The sequence below is a fragment of the Calypte anna genome, chromosome 22, assembly GCF_003957555.1.
Source record: "Calypte anna isolate BGI_N300 chromosome 22, bCalAnn1_v1.p, whole genome shotgun sequence".
Taxonomy (NCBI): Eukaryota; Metazoa; Chordata; class Aves; order Apodiformes; family Trochilidae; genus Calypte; species Calypte anna.
The window spans coordinates 69,586-92,176 of NC_044267.1; the positions used below are offsets into that span (position 1 = coordinate 69,586).

Genomic DNA, 22,591 nt, shown 5'->3' on the forward strand with positions numbered 1-22,591 from the left:
ATCATCCTTGTCACACAGAGGTGGTGTAATAACTCCACAACTGTAGGGTCAGCCAGGGAGGGGTTCTGTGATTTCACCCGAGAAGCAGTTTGCGGGCCCCTCAGCACAGGGATGGACCAGCAGCCATCCCACCCCAGAGCTGCCCCAGAGCAGACAGGCCAAATCCTGCTCTGGCATCCCAGGTCTGCTGCACAAGCCCTCTCCAGATGTGTTCACAAATAAGCTGAAGCTGAAAACACAGCGATGAGAAGCAAGCAGCCATGGCCTGAGCTCTCCAGCTGAATTTTACCAGCTGAGCCCAGTTACACCATGGTAAAAACCAGAAAACCAACACCTAACCCCACAGCATTCCCCCCGTCTGCACCCCACACACCACTGTGGTGGGGTGCAGGGTTACCTGTGGGGCATCCCCATGATAACATAGTCCACTCCCTTCTCACTCGACTTGTCAATAATGGTTTTTAAGGCTGGGATCAGCACTTCGCAGCCCTCCAGGCCAAAACGCTTCTCTGAAGACCATTTGCGATGGAGGAACTCCTCAAATCTGGAAGGAAAAGGGAGAGAGGGATCAGTGCCAGGGTTGCAGCCAAGGTCAGGGACCAGAGGAAGGATGGGGACTGTACCGAGATAGCCACAGCACCCATGATGCTCAAGCAGGCATTGTGCAGCAGCCTGACAGCTGTCCCAGTCACCTGCCTCCTCTCGCAGAGCCTGGCTGGCTGCTCTCCCACCACAATACTCTGTTGCCCTTAAACCTTATTTTTAGACCTCTTCTTTCAAGATCATCCATGTTTTCAGGCTTTTTGCCAGCACCTGAGACTGCCAGCCTGCCAGCTTGCTGACATCACCCTGCTGATTAAGCTGACTGTGACAGATGACGTCAAGATGTGACTCAGGTGGTGACAGTGTCGCTCCAGCCGGGAGCATTCCGTGCAACAAGGGAAGATAAGGGGGCAGTGAAGCCCCCCCAGGTACCTGGTAGAGCGGACCAGCCTGGCCAGCAGCGTGCGCTTCTCTTCGTTGGTGAACTGCATGATGCCTGGGGTCTCAAACTTCTGCCGGATCCACTGGCACTGCTCCAGGTCGTTGATGAACATGAACTCCACACCAATGTGCTGGCAGTAGGCCATCTGCCCCCACGGGAGGAGAAAGGCAGTGAGACAAGAGCCAGAGTTACAGCCCCTCCCCACCTCCCACAAGGACGGCACACGCAGCATCACATCAGATCACAGGGCTCCTTCGTTCCCTGCCTTCACCTTGAAGCAAGACAAAGAGCCCTTCTGCACCAGCACAGACAAAGCCTTCCAGCCTGGCACTGCACTGCACGGCCTGGACACGGGCAAGTGCTGCCTGCAAGGGCAGCCCAGGGAACCCACGAGCAGTGCCAGCACCACACCAGCCCCTTTCTGGGACCCTGGTTTGAGCTGTCTTCCCAGGAAAGGAGACACTGCAGAGGATGTCCTGGGATGCTGCAGGGCAGCTCAGTCCCTGCACGTGACCCAGCATCAAAATGTTAATTCTCTTTCCCTGAAGGACCCAGTGGAGCCCTTTGCATCTGCCTCAGAGGCCAGATTTTCTCTCTCAGTGCCATCACCTGTTACCAGATCCAAAACCCACTTCATTTGACAGGGAGAGAATCAGACAACCAACCTCCTCCCAGAAATACAGAGCCTGTTCTTGCTGCTTATCTAAGATGTTGATACAGCTTTGCTTCTCCCAAGGTCAACCTGTCTCAGCAGAGACCACACGAGCAAGTCTGCAGTTTGCCTGGAAGCCATCTGTGCTCTCAGGCTGGGCAGAGCAGGGCATACAATTTTGCAGTAATTTTGCAGCTGTAAGAGGTGGAAGCCCCAGCCCAAGGTTGGAGCATCTGCTTTATTGAGACCCTCCAAGGGACCACCATGCAGGGCAGCAGCGTGGCAGCAGGACACAGAAAGGGTTTTGCCTGCCTCCAGCCCACTCCTGTGCTCTCCCAGCACCATTTGCAGCTTTAAATTGGAAAATGTCACTGGAGAGGTTTCCAAAAATGCAGTATTTCAGTGCCTGGGGTTTGTTCCCCCTTGGGTAGACCAAACACGTTGGCCCAACACAACGTGAATTCTGAGGTGATCAGATGTGAGCAGAGTGGCAGCTACAAGAGGGGCAAGCACGAAGGAGCAGCTCACAACCTGAAAAGCTTAAAACGGTCAGGTTGGCCCAGGCTGGGGGCAGCAGTGGGAACCAGGACCTTCAAAACACAACTGCTCCAACCCCAAACACAAATGGGTCTGGCACAGCCACCCCACCTCTCACCTCCAGCCGGCGGATGATTTCCCGGAGTGGAAGAGCAGATTCATTTCCACCGATGAAAGTGGTTGTGGGCAACTGGAAGACCTTGTCGAGGTCAGATTCATCCAGCCCGTAAAAACCTGCAGGATTTGTCATGGGTGGGACAAGCGAAAGCAAGAGAGAGAAGGAAAAGGGACAGGGGGACACCGGCACGCAGTGACCGAGTGCATTTGGAAAGGTGGGGAAGGAACAAAAAAAAAAAAGCAGCATAAAACCAGAAATAAGCATGAAGGAGGTTTATATGCATAAAAACCAAGTCATAAATAAACAAAAAACCATTAAGCACAAAACCACAAGGTTGTTATGGATGGTATTGCAGGAAACAAACCACAAAGCAATATATATACACATGGAAATTGGTAATTAAAATCCAGGGTGACAGTCAGAAGGGTTGTAACCCCAACAATGCACAAAAATACACCACAAAGTAAAAGAGAGGAGATGGAAAAGAAACAGAGGAATTGAGGAGTCACCAAGCACAAGAGAGGTGTCACCACACATCGGGAATTCAAAATTAAGAGTCAAAGCAGAGAAAGAAACAGTTAAAACAGACAAACCCCAAAGAGGTAGAGAAAGAGAAGAAAAAGAGAGAAAATGGCATCAGGGCTCAGCAATGGACTCTCCTGAATAGCTCAGCCCAGGAGTGGGGTAGCCAGCCAGCCCCATAGCAGTTTGCTGCTCACATGCCCCTTCACCTGATTAAGCAGCTTTTTAATTAGGAGTTTAGCCTAGCTCTGCTCCAAAGGAGCAAACTCCTTCCTTTTTGGTGCTGGAAACTCGTGGCTCACAGGTGGCTCTGGGGAGCTTGTGCTGTGGGGTTTGGAGCTGCAGATGAGCCCCAGTACCACTGACTGCTGCTCCAGCATCAGCAGAGCCCTGCAGCAGCTCCACCATCCCCCAAAGCCATCGGAGGTGCCCAAGCACCTGATAACACTCCTGGTTGTCTTTGGGGAAACTGAGGCACAGAGGAGGAAGGACAATGAACTAGCTGAACTGATGCAGCAATGCAGAAGCAGAGCCAGAAGGGGAGGCCAGAGACTCTTTTGAAGCAGGAGCTCAGGAGCTTGGCTGGAAGGGGGGTGAATGAGTGGAGCTGCCAGCCCAGAGCCCAAATCCCTCCCTGGGACTCCAGTTCATCCTCCCAAATGAGGGGTTTTCTAACCCAGAGCAGGAGCCACAGAGGAAGCAGAGTTGCCCCTGCTCCTCCCAGGTCCCCTCAAATCAGCCTTGTGCCCCAGCTGGGGTCTCTTGGGGAGAGGGTGGGAGATCCCCCACACACACACTGCAGGGTGGCATAACCCACCTTCCTCTGGGCAAAGGGAGGCAGAAATTGGCCACTCCAGATTTAAGTTTAATCTTAAAAGACTCCATCCCTCACTCTCTGGTCAGGAAGGGTGGGTGAGGAGGGGATGGGGCTGCCCATGGCTAGTCCTCAAGGACAGCACTCACTGAAGGTGGGGAACACCCACAGCCAGCCCAGAGAGGAGGTTTTCCTGCCTGCCACTGCTGTCCCTCCCCACTCCTGCCCATATAACCCCCTCCTGGATGCTGCTGTCCTTGGGGAAGGAATTAACTCAGACCACGAGGAGCTCAGCTCTAGACCTGTGTGCGGGAGCTCTGACTCACAGCTGGCAGGAGCTGAGGGTTTGGGCCCATGTCTCCAGGACTTCTTCACAGTTCCTGTCCAAGGAGAAGTCCTGGAGAAAGGCAGCATTACTACAGAGCATCCCAGCCAAGCTGCTGGCTGGAGGGTTCAGGGAAGCCTCCAGCATTTGCTGTGGCTCCCAGCCCCATGGCACAGGGCTCTGGCTTGCTCGGCCACACTGGTTTGAAGACTCAGGAGCACTTTGGGAGTATCAGATTTTACAAGGAGTTCTCAGCGTTCTGCTTCTGCTTTGCTGCAGCCTTTTTGACAGCATTCAGTATTTATAGGCAGTGTTACCATCAGGTGAGGGGAAGGCTAGGGATGAGCTGCCAAATTTTCACTGTGACAAAACTGGTGCAGAAATGGGAGAAGACAGCTTGGATTTTTAGGAGATTTGAACCAATCAAGGAGATTGAGGCCTTGTAAAATACATGTTCACAACAAAACAGGTACCCTAGCAAGCTAGACATGCAAACACACAGTACAGAAAAGGCCAGTGAGGCTGTAAATAGGGGATTTCCACAGATGAAGCATCACTAACCAAGCACCTACATCAAGACTTAGTGGGACAAATCAAAAAACCCAAAAAAACAAAAAACACATCACAAAACTTAAAGAGTGGTGCAGGATGAGAAGAGAGGCTTTACCAGCTCCGATCATGCCCAGAATAACCTATTCAAAGAGAGTCCTGCACTCCAGGGGGTTAAATGCTCATTAATTGCATACCTCCTACTGTTAACACTCTCAGTCGCTCCTTGAACACTGCCAGATCTGAGGTGGGCAGGGAAAGAGGTGCATCAAGAGAGAACATAGAGAGACGCAGTCAAAGTTAGTAAAAAAACCCTAAAAACCTGGAACCCTGAAAGTTAGTAATGGAAAGCACAATTAAAAAAAAAAACCCAACTCAACAGTATTTAAAATACAGTCAAAACCATCAGAGGCAAAAGGGTGGTGATGGAGGATGACTACACACTAGGTGGAAAAAAAATCCCAGTGGAAAGACTGGCAAGAGGAGGATGGAGCAGGGAGAGGAACATGGGCATCAGACACTGGGGAGCAGTTGAGCTGCATGGTTTGAGATCTCCTCTAACATACACACACCTGGAATGGGAGCAGGAGCCCACCTGGCACCACCAGAGCCAAAAGTCATCTGCCCAGGCTGCACCAAGGGGAGTGGGATCTTCCGTGGAGCAGGGACCTGCTGCCCATCATCTGCTCCAGACTGGTTTGCTCTGCTCCTTGCTCACAGGAGGACTTCAAGGTCACCCCCAGGGAAGGGAGGCACTGCTGCTGCCTCCCCGCAGGCAGAAGGGGGGATCAGGGTGCTAATGAGCAGGTTGTTAACGAGGAAGAGAGACTATCATCTCTCCAGCATGCTCAGGGCAGGCAAGGCTACAGAGTGGAGCACCGGGATGCCAGCAGGCAGTGTGTGCCACCAGAGCTGCCAGGTTAGACAACCCAGGAGCCTCATCACACCCAGGTTACAAGAAAAACCTTGGAAATTTTGGTCAGCAGGGAAAAACCATGTGTTTAAGTGAGATGTTTGGTTAGCAAGGTCTCAGAGTGAGGGGAGAGGAGGTGGCCTGGCTTCCCCTGAGCTGAAGGACAATTTTCATTGATTCCCTTGGCCAAGAGGCAGGAGAAGCTGCCTTCCACAGAGAGACAGACAGACGGAGGGATGCTCAGACACACACCACCTGGATTTCAGAATGCTAAGGTCACATTGAGTCCCTGCAGTCATCTTGCCCTTGTTTTACACTACTTACCATGCCAGATCAGCTGCAGCAGAAGACCAAGATGAGATTATTTGTTTTTAAAAAAAGACAAGAGAAAGAGGAATTTGGTGGTTCCAGTCCTGCCACTCATTAGACCAAGTACCCCCAGGCAGGCTTTCTTCCCTTTACATATTCTCCAAAGCTCACACTGCTCAGTGCAAAGAGAGCTCCCAAACCAGATACAAACCAGTTGCTAAACAAAAGGCCATTGAGAAGAAAGATCTACTTCCAAGATTAACCATGCAACTCCTTTGAATTACAGCACTGCCTGGCCACAGTTTAAGCTCTTGGCAGCAGAGCTTGCACCACAAGAGCTGACCTTTAAGGATTTCATTGCTCAGAAAAAGGAAACAAGATTGTTTCCAGGTTTAAAAATCACTCCTGTTATTAACTGCTCTGTCAAGTGCTAAGAAACACCCTTTCAAAGCACACAAAAACCTGCAGGATCTGCCTAGGAATTGGCTTTCTCTGCCACAAGCAGGAGACACCTGACCTTAGGCTGGGCCGGAGCTCTGCCCATGCTGGGCACCAGGGCTGCTCTCCTTCCCTCTAGCTGAGCAATGTTTGCAAGCTGTGATGACACAAGATGTATTTTAAGATTGACCAGATAAAGTTTTCTAGGGTGAGGATACCAGGGGAAAGTCTGTTCAGTCATAAATAACATTCACAGCAAGATAATAAAATCTCTTTTGATTAGACATGGACATTTTGAGTCTGGGGTCCTACCACAGGACATCACCCCAGTGGGAGCTGGCAGCTGATACCAGTTTGTTCCCAGGACTCCTTATTTCCTACAAATTCATGGATACCTGGTAATTAAATCAACACCAGGAACCACAAGGTCAGATACCTTAGTATGAAAGCCACAATGAAACAGAAATTAAACTCAGTGTGCCTGGCTCAGACATGAAGAACGTGGGCTGAGATTCTCTTCCAGCCAATGCCCAAGGACCAGCAGTGCCTGAACACCTCCCACCATGGCAAGCCAGGATGGGCCACACTGCTGTGCCACTCTGGGGTAGCAGGAAAAATGGAACTTCTACCACTTCACCCCAATTCCCTTACAGCTGTGACAACACCAGCCCAGCTCTGCAGCTGGGACTCCAGGGAAGGACCTGCATTTGGACCACTTTGGCTTCCCCTGGATGTCATGCAGAGGGACCTGGAGAGCCTGGAAGAATGGGCCTGTTTGAAGCTCATGATGTTCAACAAGTCCAAATGCAAGAGCTGGTGTAAAGTCCCAGCACAGACTAGGGGAGGGAGTGACAGTTGTCCTGTGGAGAAGGACCTGGGCAGTGGGTGAGGGTGCTGAGCCCCTGCCCCAGGTTGCCCAAGGAAGCTGTGGCTGCCCCATCCCTGGCAGTGTTCCAGGCCAGGTTGGATGAGGTTTGGAGCACCCTGGGCTGGTGGAAGGTGTCCCTGACCATGGCAGGAAGGTGGGACTAGGTGACCTCTGAAGGTCCCTTCCAGCCCAAACCCTTACGTAAGTCTCTGACCTCCTGAACCACATAGGATCTGCCCCCCACTCCCAGCCCCTTCTCTCAGTCACTGTGACCACCTGCAATCACCTGGCTCTGGATTTTGTGCAGACCCTGCTCTCCTCTCATCAAACAGGAACCATGTCCAGGCACAAAGCTTCAGGGCTCTGCTCTGTCTCAGAAGGACCACAGTGCCCACAGTGGAGACCAGAACTCCTCAGCTAGAAGAGGCTTTCCTCCTCTTTTTCTCTCCCCAGGCAACGGGAAGGACTTCAAGGTCATCTAAATAAGTCTCCCTGCTCCCCTCCCAGTGTGGACTAGAAGTATTTGTGTCCTCTCCTGTGCCTGGGTTCATGGCCATCATCTTTCCACCCCTTTCCTCCTGGCCCAAACCAGGACACCTCCACAACCTTCCAGGCACAGGGCTTTCTCCAACCCAGGGCTGGGCTGCCAGGGCACACCAGGGCTTGGTCCTTCAGATATGAACATGGGCAGTGCAGAGGTCAGGATGAAGCAGCTTTCCCATCCTCTGGTGAGCTGGGACAACAAAAATCTAATCCTTCCCTACCACTCCCAGCACAGGTAATCCGGCATGAAGGTCCAGCAGGTGCAGGGCTGGTGTCCCTGTGCTGGCAGCTGAAGGAATCAAGATGGTTGACATGCACCGTACGCTCTGATCAGCTGTTTCAGTTGTGCAAGGTTAGTAATCATTGCTTCTGCTCTACTCTAGGTTAGAAGCATGCCTCTGGAGCACTCATAGAGCCAGGGTGACCACCCCTGGAAGCACCAGCAAGGTGAAGGAGCTCAGCACCACAGCCTCACTTGAGCTGGAAGAATGGCAGCATACTACAGAGATCAAAACTAAAGCATGTGGAGAGGTGCTGAGTTCAGGCACTTTCAGATTAGGATTTCAAGGCCTGGGCACCACACACACTTCTGTGCAACACTCATGCACCTTCTGCCACTCATGGGCATTGGGAATTCCACCTCTCTACTTGGATGGGAACACATCCCAAAGCTTCCTTGTCATGATCACCAGCAGAGACTCATAGCTCAGCCTGGGAAAAGGGGGAAATCATGGCATTACAAAGGCTGAAGAGCTGGGAGGGGAGGAGGGCAGGGCATGGTGACAGAAGCACACCCAGAAGTGCTTCCCAGCCCCATGGGGACAAAGCCAGCCCATTCCCCCTGGCTCTCAGGGCCCCAAGAGCAGCAAGAGGAGCCAAGGGAACCCATCTCCAGCTCTCACCACACAAAACCTCTCTGCTTTGAGTTTCCAGAAGGTGCAATTGCTTCCAGGCCTGGATGAGCGAGTTCAGTGACATAATTAACTGGCACAGGTTGGAAGAGAAACATGAGCCAAGCACCAGGGTTTGGCACAGGACCCATTGGCCAGGACAGCCGGTGGGGGGCAGAACTGCTCCACGGCTGACGGGCAGCTAGAAATTTAGAGTGATCATTACTAAGGAAACTTAAGACCTTTCCCCCCTTACTGGTGAAGCAATCTACCTATGAAGCTGTGAAAGAGAGAGGAGCTCAAGCAATGCAGCACGAACTGCTCTCAAAGCCCTCACCCAGTTTGTCTGTGGATGTGATAATATCGGCTGGAAGGGTGGAGTCCAGATCTGCATCCAAGATGCCCAGTGGGTCGAGTTGTGCTACATGATGCCCTCGAATCTATGAAATGGGCCAGGAATGGAAAGGAGAACAGGAACCAAGGGGGAGAGGGGAAAGGGAGAAAAACAAAAAGGGAGGGGTAAAAAAGTTAAATTACATTAGAATTAATTTGCAGAGTAATTCTCACCGACGTTTGGAGAAACAGTTACTGGTGCATCATCAAAATTTACACAACTAATGCCGAGAGGATCAAGCTTTGCAATGTGATGACCCCTGACCTAGAAGCAATAACACAGATTAGTCATTAAAACAAGTTAATTGAAGAGACATTCCTTAAAAAAAACAGCCCAAGCCATGCAGTTTCCCTCTGCACATTTTCTGCAGAACCACCCCCGTTTCTGGCTCCAGCTAAAGCCTGGAGGAGTTGGGTTTGCTTCCAGCTGCAGCGTGTGAATGTGAGTGGTACCAGCTGCAAGGACCAGCCAGGCTCTGGTGGGGTGTGCTTGGGGAAGGTTATCTTCACAGCAGAGACCTCCCAGAACTGAGATCCAAGGATATCTCACTGCTTGCCTGGTGTCCAGCCTGAGCACCTCCTTCCTACAGACCCAGTAGCTCCACACTGATGGTTTCCTCCTAAGCATTGTAGCAAATGAAGCAGCAGCTTTCCAGATTCTGGCAGATTTAGGCACTCTCCTGCCAACAAGTGTTGCCACCTGCAGCGGTAGCTCCTGGAAGGCAGAGAAATGTGCCTGAGGAATATCTGCCTGGCTGTTGTATCCAACAACAACAAAAGCATCCTTTTGGAGAGAGCCTACAGAAGGGCTTGGAGAAGTCTTTCAGGAAGGTGAAGAAACATCAAAGGGATTTGGTGCCAAGAGAGTCTTGGCAGATCCTAGCAGTGGCAGTCAGGCCAGAAGTCACCACTCCAGGTTTGAATCTGTACTGGGAGCCATAGAGAAAAATGAGGTAAGGAGGAATTCTACTTTTCACCTTCTCAGGAGGTGCTCACGGATGGACCCCACCACGTCCTGCTGGGTAAACTCTACTCATCTTTGCTGGCCAAGCCACCATCTATTTTTTGACAGGTTCTTTTCAAAACTTCAGGCTCAGCTACACCAGGAGTGAGTGGGTCCCAACATCCTCCTGTCACGGGATGGCGTGCAGTGCCTTCAACACGATGGGACAGCAATAATTCCAACCATCAAGTCTGTTCCAAGTGAGAAAAACCGCTCATGTAAGAGGGGCTTACTAAACCTCTTGTACAAGACACACCTACTGATCTCATCTTCTGTACCAGAAAGGCATTCCTGTTGGGAGCATCCCAAGGGGATTTTGAGGGAAGAATTTTGTGGTTTTACCAGCCAAAGAGCTTGAAATCAGCCATCAATGTTATGGCAAACTGCTAAGAAAGCATCAATCCCCCCACGCTTTGGGCAGAGCCAGATGCTGCTGTGTCCCTGAGCACTGGTGGCCACATGGAGAGTTCTTCTGGGCCAGCTTTGCCCAGAAACTATTTCCTCATCCATCTTGCAGCAAAGCACAGGGGTAGGCTGTCAGTTAGCAGGACACAAGTTCACCACACTGTTCCTGCAGCCACGACGCTCTCACTGGGACCAGGAGACCACTTTGTCCAGCAACGGGCTTCGAGCTGGGGGCATCTGGTGACTTTTGAGGTCAATTCAGCAGTTTGCAAGTAGGCAGCAAATCCTTAATCCAGAGGGGGAGTGAGGAGAAGGTCTCTTTCCCCATGGGAGACATGCTGATTGTTGTTCTCCACATGCAACACAAGCCAAAACAAGAAGCCTCCAACCCAAAACAAGACTACAGCAGATATTTGCAGGAAGTCTCATGCTCACAGGCCCCGATCCTGAGAGAGGACCTCAACCACCTGGACATCTGCTGGAAAAGCAGCACAGAGAAATATAAGCAGTCCAGGAAACTACTGGGGTGTGTTGAGGACAACTTCCTGGTGGAGCTGATGGGAGAGCCCAACCAGAGGCTGGACCTGCTGCTCACTGAGAAGGAAGAACTTCTTGGGAGAGGTCAAGGCTGGAGGTAGCCTGGGCTGCAGTTACCACACCCTCTCAGTCTTGAGGGGCAAAGTAGAGAGCTAAAAAGAAGAGTCAGGACCTAAACCTCAGAAAGGCAAACTTTGGGATGTTTAGGGAACTGCGGCATGGGACCCCTTGGGAAACTTCCACTGGAGGCAACATGAGCTGGGAGATATTTAAAGACATTTTTCTTAATGTCTAATGTTCTAATGTTTCTTAAGGTTGAAGAGGTCTCAGCTAGAAGTCAGGCAGGGAAGGCATGAAGCCAGCAGGCCACAGGCAAGACCTCTCAAGCAAACAAAACCAAAATGTATAGGCAGGGGAAGCAGGGACACACATCCTGGAGAAGTGACAGGGATGTGGCTCCAGAATGCAGGGAAGGGATAAGGAGAGCCCTGGAGCTGTCTAGGGGCCTGAAAAATAATTAGAAGGGTTTCTTCAGGTACACAGGGCAATAGAGGAAGGGGAAAGAAACTGTAACGCCCCAGTGAGCAAAACAGGAGACCTGGCACAACCTGCATGGAGGAGGATGAGGTATTCATCAAGTTCTTTGCCTCACTAAGTGCTTGGGCCACAGCACACAGAAGGTGAAGGCAGTGAGTGGGAGAATGAAGCACCCACATTAGGGGTAGATGAGGTTTGTCACTGGGGAAGTGACAGGACTGCAGATGAGGTTTGGACATAGATTTTGTATCCAAAGTGTAGACTGGGAGCTGCTGCTTTCAAATACATCAGTCACCACTTGTTTAAACTTGATGCCTGATGCTTGTTCCACCAGCAGGAGCTGCAGAGCCTTTAGAAACTGTCAGAATCTGCTCGAGTCGGAGAGAGCCAGCAGGGCAGTCAATTCCCAGAAAAATCAGCCATGAGGAAGATGCAGGTCCTCACAAACACACCCCAGCTTCCCCATCTTAAGGAAAAGCAGGGCAGTGCCCCATGGCTGAAGTCAAAGCAGGCAGGGCAGGGCCTTGGCCGGGCAGACCTTTGGATTTGCCCAGTACTGCAGTTCTTGCCTTAACCTGTGGCCTTGTACATTGGATTTCCCCCATACCTGCGCAGCAACATGACTTGCAGTGGGTGCTTCTTTGCAGGAATAGGTGAGAAGACAGCAGTCACACCTCTTCAGCAGCTGTGTTTGTTCTCTTCTCTTCTCACCACAGCCCCAGTTAAAGCTTCCACACTTGACAAACCAGAGTGCAACCGAAGGTGAAAGGACGACACACATGTAGAAACACATTTAAATGTTCTCTCAAGTTAAAATACTGGCTGGCCATGCCCCAGCCTGAGGATGTTTCCTTCCTCCTTGAAACCTGTTCCTCCCAGCAGGCTGACGCCAGCAGCATTGGTCCGAGTTTCAGCCCAGCAGCACCACAGCCTTCTTCCAGGTTGCAAATAACAAGGAAGTGTTTCCTGAACTTTTATTTTAGGATCTCAGAAACACAAAAGAAGCAGGATGACTGTCTCACAACTCTGCTGAGCATGGTGGAAGCCCACAGAACAGAAGCATAATTCCGGAAGCCAGGAAACCACCCTGTACAGGCACCACCTCACCCTCGCTGCCACTGTCATTGCTGTTTGGGTGACAATAGCTTTTATCTGCCTATTGTCCAGCAAAGCATCACCTGAGCTTCTGCCCCAGTAGATCAGCAGCATCTGTTAGAAAGCCAGGCAGCCCAACATGCATCCTGCACACTTCCTGTGCAAAACACACCCATCACTGCACTGACCCCAGCCCACCTCAAGCCCCTCTGCAGAGGAGATGCTCCTCCGGGGAGCAAAGCCCACCTCCGTACCTGATATGCCCTGATGAGAGATTGCACTGCAAGATGGTCCTCCACCAGCTTATCTACGCTGGGCTGTGCTTGAACCAGGAACTGGGCTTGGGACAGTGTGGAAAGGCTGGTGCTCAGTGGAGGGGGGCTTTGGTAGGCAGTACCTGGAACAGCTCCAGCGTTGGCATTGCGAAAGAAGATGTCCCATGACTAGGAGAAGGGAAGGAAGAGAGGTGACAGGGTCATTACCTGCAACACAAACACCTCATTCCAGGTTACTGGGGACTCATCTCTATTGCCACAGAGGAGAGGCAAATCCTTTGTGGGCAGAGCTGCTTCCTCCCAGTGCAGCTACTCCTGCCGCCAAGGACGCCCACCTACACTAATGCACTCCCACTATTCCAGTTACACCATTATCCCACTTCCCCTCCATCTGAATTGTTTCTTTTGGCATTAGACCATAACCAGTGCCCACCTGCCTCAGCAGCAGTACTCAGGACGGGACATGGGTCACACCCCTTGCCTGGCTCAGCTCCCAGAACTGCTCCTCTGTGCAATGAGCCCCACCCTGCTCTTCAGGTTCATGTCTCCTTCTCTGCAGGATTGGGCATTGCCCTCTTAAAATACCCACAAAACTTTCTGCAGAGTATTTTTGACCCTGTAATTAAATACAACTCTTCCTCTTTTCCTTGGTCCAAATGACCCCAGACCCAGGTTGCAGCAAAACCCACATTGTCCAACTCTCAGTCAGCAAAGGCTTTTTGTTTTTCTGTCCCCTCTCTGATTTTTCCCCAGCCTTTCAGTGATGCCAAGGCTCCAGGAGGACTAAACAAGTCCTCCTGTGACAGCTCTCTTGTGCCCTTAGCAAGGCAGACACCATCTCTGCAGATGGACATTTCCAGGTGTTAAGAAAACAAAGCAAAACCCCCTCCAAAAAGGCCCCAACAGATTTGTATTTATCCCGCAATGCCTGAAGAAGCTGGAGGCCTCTCAGGCCAAACCCAAATTTGCTTGAAGAGGCATCACCAGACAGGAGGAAGGGGAAAGACCAGCAGAGCAAAGTCCAAGCCACATCCTGCAGTCACGCTCCCACCCTCACCCACTTCCCACGTGCCACTGGGAACAACAAAAGGAGGACAAGCACCGTGTGCCTGCACGGACCCAGGGCACCAGCTGCTCTAAATGAGTTCTGTTGGATTTGCACACTGGGTTCAGCCCGTGGATCTTTCCACCAAATGGGAGCAAGAGCCCAGTGCTCAGCCTCAAACTGAGGGGAGGGCAGAACCCAAGCTTGGTGAGGCAGAGATGGGTGAGGGGCTGCCTGGGCAGCTCCTACGTGTTTAAACCAAGGCAAAAAGAGCCTTATGAGCACATCCAGTGATAGCTGGGGGCAGAAAACGCAGCTTTTGCACCCCAGCAGCAGGGTGGAGAGGACTGAAAAACTGATCTCTGCTGGAGAAGCACGAACTGTCCCTGTTCCTGGAGCTCCTCTGGCTGCAGCACCCATCACATGCCCCAGGAAGCTATTTCCAGCCCAGATTTACCCAGACGCCCCATCACACGCTTGCGCAAGGTGATTAAATTTAGAAACTGGTCACGCTGAAGGAACTTAAATAAAATTGGGAACAATTTGGCACCATAACTGAAAAACAATAGCTTCCCCAAAGGAAAAAAAGCAAAGCAAAAAAAACCAAACCAAAAACACAAAAGCAAAGACAGAAAGCTCCTGATCGTGTTCTGATTGCTGCCTGCTGAATGGAATTTTAGTAGGAAATGGGGGAGGGCTGATATCTGCACAGCCCTCACTAGAGCACCCTGAGCCCCTTCCCTCCCCCAGGCCAGCAGAGCTCATTGGTGCCCCAGAAGCCACTTGAGCTCCTGCCAGCAGGAGGGACAAGCAACCAGGATGGGCTCCAGTGCCCTTGAGATGGGGAGGAAACGGGTCATAAAGCAGAACACAGGAGGTGCACCTGAAATATAAGGAAGAACTTCTTAATTCAGAGGATAGCACAGCACTGGTACAGGCTGCCCTGAGAGGTGGTGGGGTCTCTGTCTCTGGAGACTTTCCTAACCTGCTGAGAGGTCATCCTGTGCAACCTACTCAAGGTGGCCCTGACCTGGCAGGGGGTTGGACTGGATGATCTCCAGAGGTTCCTTCCTTCCAACCCCTGACATTCTGTGATTCTGTGAAGTTGCTTGGGTGTTCTGTTCAAGTTGTTTAATGTACTAGGAAATAGCCAGGAGAGAGAGAGCATGCACTGGCCCAGGGCAGGGGCTAGCAAGTGGTGCTGGGGGAAAAGCCACGAGGCAGAGGTGTTGCCTTTATGACCTTCTCCCTTCTGACACTCAGCAATATTAACCACTCAGAGATGCAATTCTCTTCAGTTCTGAAAGGAAAAAGTTGACTTTAAGCTCTCCAAACAAGGTGGGGCACCATCTCAGTCAGGTCAGACACTTTCACTAAATCCTTTATTGCCCAATATAATTACAGCTGTTTCAGGCTGCCTGACTGTGGGCTTTGCCCCCAGTGAAGGTTGGGGCCCTGATAAGAGCTATAAAAATGTCAGCTTTCAAGTTGCTGATGTGGTTTCAAAATCAAGGGCACGTGAAAGCCAGCCTGGGGCTTTCTTGTGAGCCACAGAGGTGCCTCTGGAGCCGATATATCCTGTGAGAGATCCTGGGCAGCCACACCACATCCCCCACTCTGCCGAGGGAAGGACACTGCCTTCCTCCAGCCCTGCAGCCATCAAGCTCCCGGGGTTATTCCCCTTCATCCCTCTCTGTGCCCACAGCAGCCCTACCAGTGCTCCTCCAGCTCTTCTGTATATGGGATATTTTATATATCTATAGGTTGTAAGAGAGCTCAGTTTCATCTCATTTTAATGAAGAGGGCTCAAAGCCACCTCCCTGCTCCCAGGCAAGCAGTCAGCCCCGAGGTCATGGCACACTGAAGAGTACCATGGTTCTGGGGCCATGCTGTGACCATACCACAGCCACATGCCCCACCACAGCCACAGCATGAGGTCTGGGCCCAGACTGGCTCTGTGCCTCCATTCCTGTGGCTGGGAGAGGCAGCTGGCTGCACCAAGCCTGGAGAGGTCAAGCTTCAGAGGGACTTCAGCTCTGAGCACCCAACTCAACGCTGGCTCTTTTGCCAAGAACAGCACCAAACCATCTCACCAGGAGAAACCACCATCTTTCACTTATTTTAGAATCACAGAATCATTTGAAATGGGGTGAAAAGAACACTTTTCAGATCCTCCAGCCAATCATTCCCCCAGCACTGCCCAGGCCCCCCCACCCCATGTCCCTCATCCCCACATCCCCAGGCTCTGAAACCCCTCCAGGGATGATGGGGACTCCAGCCCTGCCCTGGGCAGCCTGGGCCAGGCCCTGACAACCCTTTCCAGGCAGAAATTCTTCCCCAGCTCCAACCTAAACCTCCCCTGGCACAACTTGAGTTGTGCCCAAAGTTCCTCTTGTCCCATCCCTTGTTCCTGGGGAGCAGAGCCCGACCCCCCCTGGCTCCAACCTCCTCTCAGGGGCTTGCAGAGAGCCACAAGGTCTCCCCTCAGCCTCCTCTGCTCCAGGATCAGCACCCCCAGGGCCCTCAGCTGCTCCTCACAACTTCTCCAGACCCTTCTCCTTCTGCTCCACACCCTTCCCCAGCTCCCTTGCCCTTCTCTGGACACCCCCAGCCCCTCTTTGTCTCTTTTCTGACCCAAAACTGAGCTCAGGATTGGAGGTGCAGCCTCAGCAGTGCCCAGCACAGGGGGCACTGTCAGTGTGACTGTCAGTTTATCAGACTTAGCTCCTGGAGAACACAGGGGGGTCCCAGCCTCCACCACAAAGCCACTTGGAAGGTGAGGCGAGGGGGGAGGTGACATTTCTCACTCACACAGGTCTCCCCAGATTGGGCTGGGGCTGCTCCAGACTGGGAGATGCAACAAGGGAGGATGGTTTCAAGCTGAAAGAGGGAAGATTTAGATGAGATCTTAGGAAGACATTCTCTGGTGTGAGGGTGCTGAGCCCCTAGCCCAGGGTGCCCCCAGAAGCTGTGGCTGCCCCATCCCTGGCAGTGTTGAAGGTTGGATGGGGCTTGGAGCACCCTGGGCTGTGGAAGGTGTCCCTGACCATGGCAGGGCGTAGGGACTGGATCATCTTTAAGGTCTATTCAAAGTCAAACGAGGCTGGGATTTGATGATTCTATATTCAGAGCTTAAGGCTGGAAGAAGCCTGAATCAAATTCACAAACTTTTGCTGAGGGTACCCCAATAAACATCACTAAGGCATTAACTGACTATGCACATCACCTTGGCCCTTAGCAACATAAACAAGAACATTCAATTCGTTGGTAACTCACTGCTGAAGATGGGGGATGAAACCCCAGTATTTCAAACTCTTAATGTGACCCCTACCAAATTTCACCTGGGCCCCTTTTTGTGAGCAGGATTGCAAAGGTCACAGCAAAGGTCACAGCAAGGGCACCTCCCTGGGGCCCAGTAGGGGCATGGCCATGCAGAAATGGCATATTAGAAAACAGTAGCTGTTTCAGGTTGGAAGGGACTTTAAAGATCACCAAGGTCTACCCCACTGCCATGGGCAGGAACACCTTCCACTAGACCAGGCTGCTCCAAGCTCCATCCAGCCTGGTGTAAGACACTGCCAGGGAGTCCATGTTAAAGGTGGTCTGGTGTATATCCATCAGCTCAACTTGAACACAGGGGCTGCTCTTTAGGAAGAGCTGAACCTCTGGCAGATGTACCACTGCAGGTAGCTCCTACTTCTGGCCACCTGCCTCAAAGTGAGTGATTTGCTCAGGGTGCTGGGGTGACGTGTGGGCTGTGCCCAAGGTGACAAGGAGGGAGCAGGAGCAGTGTCCCAGCTCCCAGGGGAAGGGTGCCAGAAGTAGCACAAGACTCTGAGCAGCCCACCACCACCCTCACCTCCTCTTTACCCCAGCTCTGCTCACCAGACATGAATGAATTTACTCAGCCAGACAGCAGTGTCAGCTGAATGTCTTGTAGGGTTTTGGTGACAATGGCAAAAATTCCCCAGCTCTTCCCTGGCTGAGCCTCTTGCCCCCACCAGCAGACAGCAGCCAGGGGAGGTGCAGCCAGGCCCTGCTCCCTGCATGGAACAGATAAGCCAGGCCCGCGTGACAGCCTCGCTGGTTTTGGGAACACCACCCTCACATCTGACCCTACATCCACTGGGATGGAGGCCAAAGCCTCCCAGGGACAGAGGGTGACACATTCCACTGGCATGCCAGGCAGGACAGGGGCTGAGAGGGGCTGATTGTGAGCCAGGACCAGGGATGGCCACAACCCCAATCCCAGGCTCGGTGTTCCAGTCAGGACAGGGTGAGCCATAAAAAAGAGTGGAGAGGAGAAAGCAGTGAAGCTGGGGGCTAGGAAGGGATCTTGGTAGCAGGGTCACTGGAACAAGATGGGATCCACTCAGAAAAGTCAGTGTGAGGGCCAAGTGCATCAGGGAGCACCAGCAAAGTCCACACCAAACATCAGGTATCAACACCACCACTAAACTTTGGGAGCTGGAGCCGGATTTTACAAAGCACTTTTCAGTGCCTGAAGCAGCTCCAAGAAAGCTGGGAGGGACTTTGGACAAGGATGTGGAGGGATGGAGCATGGGGGATGGTTTCAAGCTTAAAGAGAGGAGATTTAGTTTGGACATTAGGAGGAAAATTTGGTGTCAGGATGGCGAGACATTAGGAGGAAATTCTTTGGCAACACCTCCTGCTTCAGCAGCAAGGAAGTATGTATGGAGAGGGACTTTTTAGAAGGACATGGAGAGACGGGACAAGGGGATATGGCTTCAAGTTGAAAGAGGGAAGATTGAGATGAGGTCTTAGGAAGAAATTCTTTGGGGTGAGGGTGCTGAGCCCCTGGCCCAGGTTGCCCAGAGAAGCTGTGGCTGCCCCATCCCTGGCAGTGTCTCAGGTCAGGTTGGATGGGGCTTGGAGCACCCTGGGCTGGTGGAAGGTGACCCTGACCATGGCAGGGGGTGGAGCTAGATGATCTTTAAGGTCCCTTCCAACCCAAACCAGTCTGAGATACAATGATTCTGACCTTCAAAGATCACCTAGTCCAACTCCCTTTCTACCACAGAGGACACCAGCTTGATTTTGGTTAAAAAGGAATCACTAAGACATGCTTTTTACACTATTGGCATCAGATTTGCTTCCTGGCAACAAGAAAGACCCTGTTTGAATTTCAGAATTTTTCTTCTACTGCCACAAACCACTCCCAGCCAGGCTGAAGGCAAAATCTTACATCAGCTCCTGCACTGCTCATTGAGCACTTAAAGCCCTTCAAGGGACATTGATTCCCAGGGTGAATAACACACACTTGCAATTCTTCACCACAAACATTGGACTGGGGGCCTGACGAGGTGGTGGAACTTCCACCCTGTAGGTGCTCAACACTTGAGTAAACAAGACACTGAGTGACCTGGTCTGATCTTGATGCTGGATGTCTTGAAGCCATCCACACCAAGGCAGAGGCTCCAGAGGCTGCTTCCAACTACACTCCCTGAATTTATTCAGCCAAGAGAGTAGGACTCCTGGCATGCACTGCCAGCTGAAGGATGAGCTGGTGAAGCTGCATCAGAGAGGAGAAAAGAGCAGAAGAGATGTGGAGGTCTGGCCTTAGGACCCAAACACTCCTCCGAGCCACCTGCCCCCCTTGATATTTACTCTCCTATCAGCTCAGAGAGACCTCCAAGACTGAGCAGTGTCTGTAGACCAAAGAGCCACTACCAAACCATGGAGACTCTATGCCAAAGACAGTTGTGCCCTCACTCATTTTCAGGTTAGATTACAGCAGTTGGCTTTGTGGCTTTTAATGCAACATTCCTCTTCTAAAGGCCTGGGCTGCACCACATATGTGTGCTCAGGTAGCTTTCAAGCCACCATTTTACACCAGGCACAACCTGAACACACTACTTGCTTCCCCAGTCTGTACTGTTTGGCTCAGCTCCCCGTGGGCATCAAAAGCAGCATAAAGTCAGTATTTGTGAAAATCCTGCTTTGATCCCACCTCAAGACCTGTACAGCACCCTGCAGGCTGTGTGTTTTGGATGCACAGGATCAGTGTCATTAAACACACACTCAGCAATCCCACAGTGAGTGGGAAATTCCTTACTCACCCTTGACTGCTCATTTAAACACCATGTCCTGCTTTGCAGACTGCTCATGTGCTGCTGAATAAAGAAAATCCCTGCCCTACATCAGGACATGTATGAGACTGTCTTAAAAACTCTCTGGGGAATGCCAAGACTTGGTCACTATAAGAACATATTTTTATGAAACAATGGGGATGGGGGAAAATGCACCTGGGTTTCAGAAATCCTCTTCCCCGTGCAGACCTCACCTGCTGGGCTCCATGTTAGAGCTGTCCTCACCAGAGGAACTCCTGTACCTCAGATCAATCCAGACCTCTGCACACCACTGCCCGTGGCAGGGCTGCTCACCTAATTTTAAGTTTGGGAGCAGCTGGTGGAAATCCCTCTGGCCACCAGACCCAGTCCCCTCCCAGGCTGCACATCAGCAGCTTTATGCACAAGAACTCTAAGTCAAGCTTAGCTACAGCCCATCCACCCCAACACATAACACCATCCGTGCCTGAAGAGAAAAGGAAAACCAGTCAAGGTGTGAACACCCTCCCTGCTTCCATCCCATCCTGCACTCCCACAAACACCACTGATGAGCCATCAGAGCTGGGGAAAAAATAAAAAAACAATCGTTGGGAGCTTGTTAAAGGTGGATTCCCAGGAGAAGGCTGTCCTTGTATCCATTTGTGATCCAGGATGCTGCCTCCGTCCCACAAGCCCACGGTGTTCCCTCTTGGACAGAGAAACTCCTCTTGGTTCTTGCTCCAGGAATCGCTGTCATTTGTTCAGGGCATGGCAAGGCAGAAGGACCATCCACAACCATCCAGCCCCTCTGGCTGAATTCAGTCCTCCTGGGGGGGTGTGCACCTACCTGAACCCACTGCTCAGACACAGAGAAGCCAATATCCTGGCCAGGTTGCTCCTTACCTTATGTACACTTTTGGGATTTTCCAGCCAAGCATAATACATTTCCTCCACGTAGTTTGAACTAGTCCCACTCAAAAAAGGCTCAGCAGCCACTGGTGCACTGTAGCACCTGACCTGTTGGAACGTCCTGGGTGCTGCTGGCCTGTGTTGGGAAAGTGTCTTTACAGTCTGCGAGGCCGTCAACGGCCTCAGCTTTGCTGCACAAGTCCTTAAGTTAAGCATGTTTGTTCTGTCACCTCACACCAGTTCCTGTGGGGAAAGAAGGAAAAGCTGGGTTAGAAATTATTACAGGAAAGCACAGGCCACCCTCTTCTGTCCCCTGCCAGCCCCAAGCTCAGAGAACTGATCTTAGGATCAGTTTTTAATTCGGATTAACCCATGCACCCTGTCCCACAGCTGAGCCCTCGATGGATGGAAAAGTATTTGCTGAAGAATCCCAGCACAGCTGAGTCTGCCCCCCCTGGCCCTGCCAGCACAGGGCCTCCATCTCCCCTGACACAGCAGTGAAAAGCAGACTTGTTCTGAGATACCCAGTGCTAACCTCAAACAAGCCACTGCACATCAAAGCCACCTGCACCTTTTGACATCAGCACCTTGGTACAGAATCAGGCATGCCTGACAGTGAAACACAGCCCATATTCACAGCATAAGGAAAAATCAGAAAAATCCTGACAGGAAGATCCTTTCCCTGCAGCTCAGATTCCCACAGGAGTTGGACACTTCAGCCCTTCAACTTCCCCTTTGCAGGGATGTTGTAGGAGTTAAAAGAAAAACACTTTAAAGCACCCTGCCCAGAGGGTGCTAGAAAAAAACCCTGTCACCAGCTGGGTTCTAATGCTGAACACTGTTTTCCTTCACATCAGCAGGACATGATCCTCCAGGTCTGCCCAAGCCACAGGAGGACAACTGATCATGCCAACCCAGCACAGAAGCTTCTTCCATTGGATTCTCTCTCACACAGGTGGTTTTTGACTTTGATTTTTGCTGTTACCTCACAGACACTTTGCTTGGCCACAGTTTTCTCCTTGCCTGTTCATGTTACATGCACAGGAATAAAGCTGGGAAGAAAAAACCTATGGTGGTGCAAAGCACTTGGGATGTGGGATCCAGGACAGACTGCTTCATCACTTCTCCTTCAAAACTCAGAGCCAAGGCAGCTGAAAGACCCAAAGAAGGGCTCTCCCCTGCCCAGAGAACCCAGAAAAGGAACCAGGAGCTGGTGTGGGACCTCTCAAAGGTCCCCCAGAAACATCCACCTTGCAGATCTTGGTGGAGCGCAGCCCTGTGTGGACAGGGAGGCCTGGGGTTAACCATGTTCCTGGTCACAGACATCCGACTGACACTCACAGCTCAAGGGAAAGTGACCTGGAGGAAAGTGCTGGAGCACAAACAACTCAGAGGTGCTGGCACTTAAAGACAGCTCTTCTTGGAGTTGCCCTTTCCACCCAGCTGCTCCTACAGGAGGCAGGACCCAAGGCTGGAGGTGACCCAAGTGGTTGGTTTCCATATCCCCAAACAGTTTAACAAGGAGCAACCCAATGTCAAAGCAGCTATCGTGTTCACCAGATTAAAACCAAGTTTCACAGTGGACTGGGGAAATAAACACACCCTCATTACCAGGGTTTCATCAGCCAGGTTTCTGGGTTTGCCTTGTTGAATCTAGCTAGGGCTACTGGGCAGGGCTGCAGCCACACTTCTGCCTCAAAACCCAAGAGCCTGAGGAAGACTTTGGGTCACTCTTACTTGAGCCAGAGGGTTATACAGATTTACCCAGGGGAAAGACCACTCGTGCTTCCCACGCTGCTTGCTCTCTTCTGCCTGCAGTCAGACCAGGACAGCAAGGGTGGCAGCACCAGAGGTTTTCCCA

The 22,591-nt window shown here is 51.7% G+C and overlaps 1 protein-coding gene across 5 annotated transcripts in view; it reads right to left on the minus strand.

Annotated features, from left to right (window-relative positions):
• The window catches only part of OGDH (oxoglutarate dehydrogenase), a 33,969-nt gene that overhangs the window by 9,821 nt on the left and 1,557 nt on the right, over window positions 1–22,591 (minus strand). For 2 of the 5 annotated variants that reach the window (XM_030463947.1, XM_030463948.1), the window contains exons 2-7: window positions 20,725–20,973; window positions 12,688–12,876; window positions 8,801–8,903; window positions 2,293–2,408; window positions 976–1,130; window positions 398–544 (exon numbers count right to left, since the gene is read on the minus strand). In XM_030463947.1, the coding sequence (XP_030319807.1) occupies window positions 398–544; window positions 976–1,130; window positions 2,293–2,408; window positions 8,801–8,903; window positions 12,688–12,876; window positions 20,725–20,946 (932 nt within the window). In that variant the 5' untranslated portion in view covers window positions 20,947–20,973. Of the gene's footprint in view, window positions 1–397; window positions 545–975; window positions 1,131–2,292; window positions 2,409–8,800; window positions 8,904–9,030; window positions 9,122–12,687; window positions 12,877–20,724; window positions 20,977–22,591 lie in introns of those variants that run through there. The other 3 variants (XM_030463949.1, XM_030463950.1, XM_008490646.2) reach the window with 2 other exon arrangements.